At 39.4% G+C, this 8396-nt stretch overlaps 1 protein-coding gene across 1 annotated transcript; it reads left to right on the top strand.

Annotated features, from left to right (window-relative positions):
- Positions 1–577: 577 nt before the first annotated feature.
- Positions 578–6225, top strand: LOC139727087 (uncharacterized). The gene is made up of 3 exons (XM_071638068.1): positions 578–666; positions 1574–1649; positions 3301–6225. The coding sequence occupies exons 2-3, from the start codon at positions 1574–1576 to the stop codon at positions 5598–5600; spliced, it is 2376 nt and encodes a 791-aa protein (XP_071494169.1). The 5' UTR covers positions 578–666; the 3' UTR covers positions 5601–6225.
- The last annotated feature ends 2171 nt before the right edge of the window (positions 6226–8396 follow it).

Here is an 8396-nt window from a genome sequence, read left to right as displayed (position 1 = left end):
TCCGCTCTCTCCTCCGGCTGTAAAATTGAGTTCCACTCTTTCTTGCAATATTATATCCTTGTATACGTTCCTGTTACGCCAAATATAACGAGAAGGAGAGAGGGTGGGGTACGTCCATACTGGTCAAACATTAATTGGTGAAGGATGTGCTGCTTATTTACGCTAACACGTCTCTCTGTGATGATTTTCCACCTGGTGTATTCTTGTCCGAATAACGCTCGAACTTCAAATCTGGAGATATAAACAGATGTTCTTATACATTTAATCAGATTCCTCCTTACCGGTGAAATTGATTGACATCAATAAACAAAATTTTGTCCAACCACTTTTGTAACATTCTTTCATTAAGGAGCAATTAAACAATTTGGATCGATCTAAATCAATACGATATTCTTTGCAAAACATGCTTTCTAATTATGGGTATTTGAGCAAGCATGCTTCTGCAAATACTAGATTGTGGCATACAGCTATTGTCAAATATTTATATTCTTGTTACCCGCCCGTGTTTCTTGATCTGAAATGAATATCTAATTAGCAGGTGATATCAGCTTGGCATAAATTTGGATCCATTCTCCGTGAAAAAGACAGACTCGGCAAACTTCCTCACGGGTCGAGGTGAGCTTGTAAAGTGTCATCGCAGAAAGATCGCAACACAAGCAAGATAAGGTAAGGCTCGTAATTTCGTAAGAAGAATTCTACGTGAACGTTAAAACACCTTCTTTTGTTCGCAATAAAGTTGTATATCTATTTTGTAGGCTTTATCAGTTGCTAGTTTCAGCAAACAAAAGTTTAAATTTCACCCGACATATAGCCACTGGCTGTCCAGTAGATGTGCAGGGCAGAGTTATCTAATGTTATACTGTAAAAGTTTAGACCCTGTCCGCCATTCTGAGCGATGCCATTGAAAATCATATATTCCTAGAATAATCATTCATTCATTGATAAAAACCATCCTTAAATGCTATCTTTTCTTCATTAACATCGTTTTATGACTTTCATAACATGCTTTGAAAATGAACGAACCAAAATTACTTGGTTTTACGCCTGCTTGAAGCTGTCAGTATTTCACATCCATTATGACGTCATGGCATAATATCTGTTACGTATAGTTAATATTCCGGTATTATCCCATTTTCTTCAAAGATTTTAAACTCCTCCAAAATGAATCTATATAGTTTTGAAAGCATGTGACACTTTACACCACCATCTACGGCCTTGCCATCCAGCTCGCCAATAGTTTGCTTATAGTCATATGAAAGTTGGAAATACGTTGGCACTGTATGAAGAAAAATAAATGATGATCGCCGTTGACAGCATTACACATTCCTTGCTTGTTGTGTTGTTGTTTTTCAACTTTAAGTTACAGTTTGCAAGTCCACGTGTCTACAATCATGGTATATTCACCGAGCAAAGCGTTCAGCCATGTGATTTGGTCAAACACCATCACTCCGATGAATTGCTGTAAATCATTACTGAAAAATATCGTTACATATCAATCTCCTAAGTTCAAGTCTATCGGCTTTCATCGAACGATTTCCCAATAAATCGATGCGTATGTATTGTGATTCTCCAGATGGCACTCTTCCAGAACATGTTTGTGACCGCGCTAGTTCTCCTCGTTTCGGCCGCAAGCACTCATTCACAATATGGTAATAAATCAGAATGCCTTTTATTGCATGTGTTTGTATTTCTGTTTCAATGAGGGCATTTCATCATGGCATGAAAATGAACCTTAGTGCAAAGTTTCATGCACAATCCTGTCGAGAACCCCCCCCCCCCCCACCCTTGAAATAACACGAGACAGACTCGACTGTCTATAATGAAGAGTTTGCTCAAAAAACGATTTAAGCCCCATTTTTAAACAATTTAAAGTAAGTCCTTCACCAGGGAATGCAAAATAAATCCTTTCTAAGTGATATCTCTCTTCGTAACAATGAATATTCTTGAAGTTATAATCATAAATATCCCACATTTTCTTCTTATTTTTTGTCTTTAGCAGTTTTAAAGGGATGATAGAGTTTTCGTTGAGATGGGTCTCTATTTTTTCAACATTTTTTATGATTACTTTCTTTTAGATGATAATAAACATATTATATGATATGAAAGATGATATAATTCTAAGAGAAATTCAAAGTTCTGTGACCCACATTGGTTTTGAAATGGCTGAGATGTCCAAAATAGAGCGATCATAACAACAGGTGGGACCCACATATTATTAGGATCACTTTCATTTGTACTTTGTGTTTGGAAATCTTAGCCATTTCAAAACCAATTTTTCGTAAAATAAACTTTGAATTCCTCTTAAAATAGTATGCTTTTTAGCATTTCATAAAGTGGTTTCTGAACATCTCGCAAAAAGTTAAAAGCTGTACCCTCACCTCAACCAATCCTATGCCATCCCTTTATTCGCAAATGTCTCAAACTAGCAAGAATTGAGTTAATTCGTTTTTCGATCAAACACTTCATATAATAATAGTGTGATTTGGATAAAATGTCGAGTAAACTCATTCACGAACTCTTCCACTCTAAACGATAACAGGTTTTGATGTTTGCATTTTGTTATCATTTCTACCAAGATTTGTGAATGATTATAATATTGTTTTCACGGAGCTCAGTTAGATTACAAAATATGAAGCAGACAAACAAACGAAGTCATTTCTCTCTCTCTCTCTCTCTCTCTCTCTCTCTCTTCTTATATTTCTCTCTATCTTGAAAGATGATAATGTTTTCTAGACATTAATCTGACTATATCTAATTGCTTTCCATGCGATCATCATTGTGCATCTGGTCATTTCAACATACTGTTGCCATCAAGATCAATTTACATAAGCATATACCCATGAATTATGGCATCTCCGTCGACCTGATGGCACGTATACTTTTCTTCAATTTACTTCAATTATTTCTTTGTTTTGTTTGTTGTGATAATAAGATTGTCCCTTAAAAACAATGTCCTTCGAAGAAGACATCGTAGAGCCCTACCTGCATATGTGACCATTTTGACGTATGGAACTGCATTTTTCTCAACTCTCGAGAATAATTGCGATTAATGTCCATAAAACTCAAAGAATTACCTGTAATCGCTAGAAGTAAGTTGACGTTTTAACCAGGGAAGTGGGAGACTCGGGTCCACCTACCTGTCTTAACCAACTAAACTCTTTATTCTGCACAAAACTTAAATGATACTGGTTGACTCTCAGCTTTTGATATTGCTTGGGACCTGATCTCTCTGCCAGACTTTTCTATCTCTAGATTTCTAATGCGATTCCCCGTTGATTTACTTGTTCTTTATCACTTCAGCTACTTCAACTCCATACGGGCAGTGTTACCAATCCTGCCTAAACACTTGCACAAGTATGACAACGGCTTCATCTAAGGTGACCGTGGAAGGAACCACTAATGTAGAAAGAACCACTGTCAGGAATGCAGAAGGGACTGACTCTGTTCAGGTTGTCGAGTCCACAAATGCTCCCACAAATGCTGCATCCACGGATTCATTCGTAGAGACCACCGATGCGGTTGATGAAACAGGAACCGGATTAAAACCAGTAGAGCAAACCACAGAATTACCCCCCGTTGCCAGCACAATTCCCGTAACTGAAAACAACGGAGCAGAGAGCACTGTTAATCAAGAAACCACTAACGCTGTTGAAAGAACCACGGAAGGTCAGGAACCGACATCTGACAGGAATGCAGAAGGGACTGACTCTATTCAGGTTGTCGAGTCCACAAATGCTCCCGCAAATGTCGCAACCACAGAGCCATTCGTAGAGACCACCGATGCGGTTGATGAAACAGGAACCGGATTAAAACCAGTAGTGCAAACCACAGAATTACCACCCGTTGCCAGCACAATTCCTGTAACTGACAACAGCGGAGCAGAGAGCACTGTTAATCAAGAAACCACTAACGCTGTTGAAAGAACCACGGAAGGTCAGGAACCGACATCTGATAGGAATGCAGAAGGGACTGACTCTATCCAGGTTGTCGAGTCCACAAATGCCCCCACAAATGTCGCAACCACGGAGCCATTCGTAGAGACCACCGATGCGGTTGATGAAACAGGAACCGGATTAAAACCAGTAGTGCAAACCACAGAATTACCACCCTTTGCCAGCACAATTCCTGTAACTGTAGACAGTGGAGCAGAGAGCACTGTTAATCAAGAAACCACTAACGCTGTTGAAAGAACCACGGAAGGTCAGGAACCGACATCTGAAAGGAATGCAGAAGGGACTGACTCTATTCAGGTTGTCGAGTCCACAAATGCTCCCACAAATGTTGCAACCACGGAGCCATTCGTAGAGACCACCAATGCGGTTGATGAAACAGGAACCGGATTAAAACCAGTAGTGCAAACCACAGAATTACCACCCGTTGCCAGCACAAATCCCGTAACTGAAAACAACGGAGCAGAGAGCACTGTTAATCAAGAAACCACTAACGCTGTGGAAGGAACCACGGAGGGTCAGGAACCGACATCTGAAAGGAATGCAGAAGGGACTGACTCTATTCAGGTTGTCGAGTCCACAAATGCTCCCACAAATGTCGCAACCACGGAGCCATTCGTAGAGACCACCAATGCGGTTGATGAAACAGGAACCGGATTAAAACCAGTAGTGCAAACTACAGAATTACCACCCGTTGCCAGCACAAATCCCGTAACTGAAAACAACGGAGCAGAGAGCACTGTTAATCAAGAAACCACTAACGCTGTGGAAGGAACCACGGAAGGTCAGGAACCGACATCTGACAGGAATGCAGAACGGACTGACTCTATTCAGGTTGTCGAGTCCACAAATGCTCCCACAAATGTTGCAACCACGGAGCCATTCGTAGAGACCACCGATGCGGTTGATGAAACAGGGACCGGATTAAAACCAGTAGAGCAAACCACAGAATTACCACCCGTTGCCAGCACAAATCCCGTAACTGAAAACAACGGAGCAGAGAGCACTGTTAATCAAGAAACCACTAACGCTGTGGAAGGAACCACGGAAGGTCAGAAACCGACATCTGACAGGAATGCAGAAGGGACTGACTCTATTCAGGTTGTCGAGTCCACAAATGCTCCCACAAATGTTGCAACCACGGAGCCATTCGTAGAGACCACCAATGCGGTTGATGAAACAGGAACCGGATTAAAACCAGTAGAGCAAACCACAGAATTACCACCCGTTGCCAGCACAAATCCCGTAACTGAAAACAACGGAGCAGAGAGCACTGTTAATCAAGAAACCACTGTCAATCAAGAAAGTACTGCCAATCAAGAAACTACAGCTAATCAAGAAACCACTGTCAATCTAGAAACTACAGCTAATCAAGAAACTACTGCTAATCAAGAAACCACTGCTAATCAAGAAACCACTACCATTCAAGAAACCACTAATGCTGTGGAAACCACTCTTGCCTCTACCCTGGCTCCAGCTTCCGTTGTCGACCTTTGCATAGCAGCATGTGCTCCCGCGGAATTCCTGTACATGTGCGACCAGATTTTCAACTACTTTGACCAAACTTTGGCCTTCCTTTTCTGTGATACTCTCGCGGATGCCGGGGCAAGTGTCGTGTGCTCGGCATGCCAAGTTAGCGGAATAATATGAATTGACTTGGGGCCAAAGTGGCGTTCAAACACATCAACGCTAATGAACATGGGTCATTACTTTGTTTAGTACGTTCGGGACGTTTAGCTATTCCAATAAACGGCAATGATTGCTCTGGATAGGATATAAGGTGTGGGACGTCCCCGCCGAGCAACAATTTTAGTGTGTATTTCAACAAGATGTCTCACTCAGTAGTTGTCTACTACTGAGTTCAATGTTTAATGCTCTCTTCAGTTCAGTTTCGTTTATACAACGGGATTTATAGCGACTGAAAACTTGTAAACAAAAGCAGTCAAATGTAATTGGGTCTTTAATGACATAGTTTTTCACATATTGCACCAAAATATCATAATTGAGTGATCTTTACTTCTTTTTTTTTTTTTTGCTAATCTGTCAGTGATTACATAACTAATCACTGTGCAGTTGAGGACTCAAATTCTACATCATGATAGCTATAGGAATTGCAGATTCCACAATTCCACAGTGTAATGAATAACCAGGAGCACATTAATGGTTGTCCAGGAATTCATATTTTCCTGTTGACAAAATTACGACTAACAAGGTTAATTTTGAACTAGTAGTTGAATTAGGGCAATTTCCCGGATGAAGTGTCAAATAAAGTATATTTAATAGCACTGCATATTCTGTCCTTGCGTGATGGCGCGTTTATATTTTCCTTTATATTTCTATCACACATATGAAATACACTTGAAAATGCAGTTTGATAGAGAGAGAGAGAGTGTGTGTGTGTGTGTGTGTGCGAGTGTGTTTACGCGGGATGGCTGATTGAGTTATTTTTCAAGTGTTTGCATTTATGAACGGTGCGCGTCACGAGTCCGACACCCATGAGTCATACAGCCCACGAGTCATGCAGCCCACTAGCTCGACACGAGGCAAATAAGGCCCATGTGTCCGACACTTTATAGGCGAAGAAAAAAGACTCGTATGGTTCCGATACTAAACAAACTAGGCCGACACTAGACAAAAATGTTAATGACCCATGAGACCGACAGTAGTGCATTACGAGGCTCAAAGGAATTGTATATCAGATCTTAACTGTCTGCGAAATAATAGGAACCACTTATGAAATATCAAAGAGCATGAAAGAGAAATTCAAAGTTCATTTGATGGAAATCGTTTATGAAACGGCTGAGATATCCAAAAACATAGTAAAACAAAGTGGTCCTAAAGAAAGGTGGGTCCCACCTTTTATAAAGACCACTCTAGCTGTTTTGCGTATAGGCTACATGTATGTGGTAATGAGTGTCTGACTCGTGGGCCTTGTTTGCATAGTGTCGGACTCATGTGCCTTATTTGCCCAGTGTCTTGTTAAGCTTATGGACTGTATGTGACTTGTGAGTTGTGTAACTCGTGGGCTGCAAATGACTCGTGGGTCGGACTCGTGGCGTGGGCCCAAATGAGCCAGTCGTGTAAATTCTTCGCGCATTAATTGCTATAAGATCACTGATGTGTGTGTGTGTATGTGTGCGCGCGCGCGCGTGTGTGAGTGGAATAAGAGGATTGTAGTGTTGTCGGCAATAATAATGTATGAGAACTTGACAATATCGGAAGAAGAAACAATGCAATTAACATGAATAAGAAAGGGGGGGTCTAAATACTGAGCCCTGTGGGACGCCACATGTGACGTTACAAAAGCTGGATTCAGCACCCTCTAACACAACGTAGGTAGCCTACTGTTTTCTGTTCTTCCAAGTACACTCAGCAAAGAAAGAAAGTAAACACTTTTTCAAGTTTATATTTTTCATACAATAAATGTAAATGTAGGCCCTATTGTATACCATATGAAAGATAATTTAATTAGCCATTACCTTGGTAAGTCAATAAAAGGGAAAATTTTACGCATGAGTGAACACCTTTGTTTTTCTCTTTCAAGGCACAAAATTAAAAATTGCAAAAATGAACAAGTCATTCATGCGTAAATGCTCTTCTATGAAACAATAAGAACATAAGACAAATTTAACACAATAAAGAACATGAATTCAGTTGCAAAAATGTACCTTAACCCTTTATGTGCCACGTTTATCTATATAATGTCCATTGGGATGATACAGATGTGAAATGTATGCTCTTTTGACTCAGTGGCAAAGAAAGGGTTAATAATCTTTTTACTATCTTTATATTCCAAAATATCAACAAAGGCTTAGTAATGGAGGAAAATGAAGAATTTTCTGTCAAATCCAAATTCAAATGAAATGAGAGAAGAAGCAATATTGACAAAAATGATAGGATTTTGAATTAAAGAATATTGTAAATTATATTCAGTTGTTGAATTTGTCTCATGAATTCTTACATAACTAAATTGAATGAATGAAATAAAGATATTCTGTTCATCTAATAATCTTTGTGCCCTTACTCCCTATGTCATTTCAAGTTTGAGTTGTCAGAAAAAAATCTTATTTTCCCCTTTAATTTTCCGACTTTGATTTTGCCTTTGAGGTTATAAAGAGATAAAGAAAACGAAAACATATTTTTGCTACTAGTATTTCCCTCATGTCTTCCATTGTGTTAAACTGGTCTTTTGTTATCTTTGCTATCTTAAAGGGCATTTGCAAATGAAAGACAATAATAATAAATTCATGTAAATTTTTGCAATTTTTACTTTTGTAGCTTGTAGCTTTGTACCTTGGAGGATAAAAACGAAAGTGTTTACTCATGCGTAAAGTTTCGCTTTATGTTGACGTACTAAAGGTTGATAGGCAATTAAATTACCTTTAATATGGTATACAATACTTTGATTTTCATCAAAATCTTCTATGAAAATTATGAACTCGAAAA

The sequence above is a fragment of the Diadema antillarum genome, unplaced genomic scaffold (assembly GCF_040938485.1).
Source record: "Diadema antillarum isolate AM-2024a unplaced genomic scaffold, OU_Dant_1.0 seq00000119_RagTag, whole genome shotgun sequence".
Lineage (NCBI taxonomy): Eukaryota > Metazoa > Echinodermata > Echinoidea > Diadematoida > Diadematidae > Diadema > Diadema antillarum.
This window is presented reverse-complemented; position numbering and strand designations above follow the sequence as displayed.

Excerpts from the sequence above, each read along its gene's own strand:
- LOC139727087 (XM_071638068.1), top strand. The coding sequence starts at position 1,574 with ATGGCACTCTTCCAGAACATGTTTGTGACCGCGCTAGTTCTCCTCGTT. Across the intron at positions 1,650-3,300 it reads AAGCACTCATTCACAATATG|CTACTTCAACTCCATACGGG; the intron begins GTAATAAATCAG and ends TTATCACTTCAG.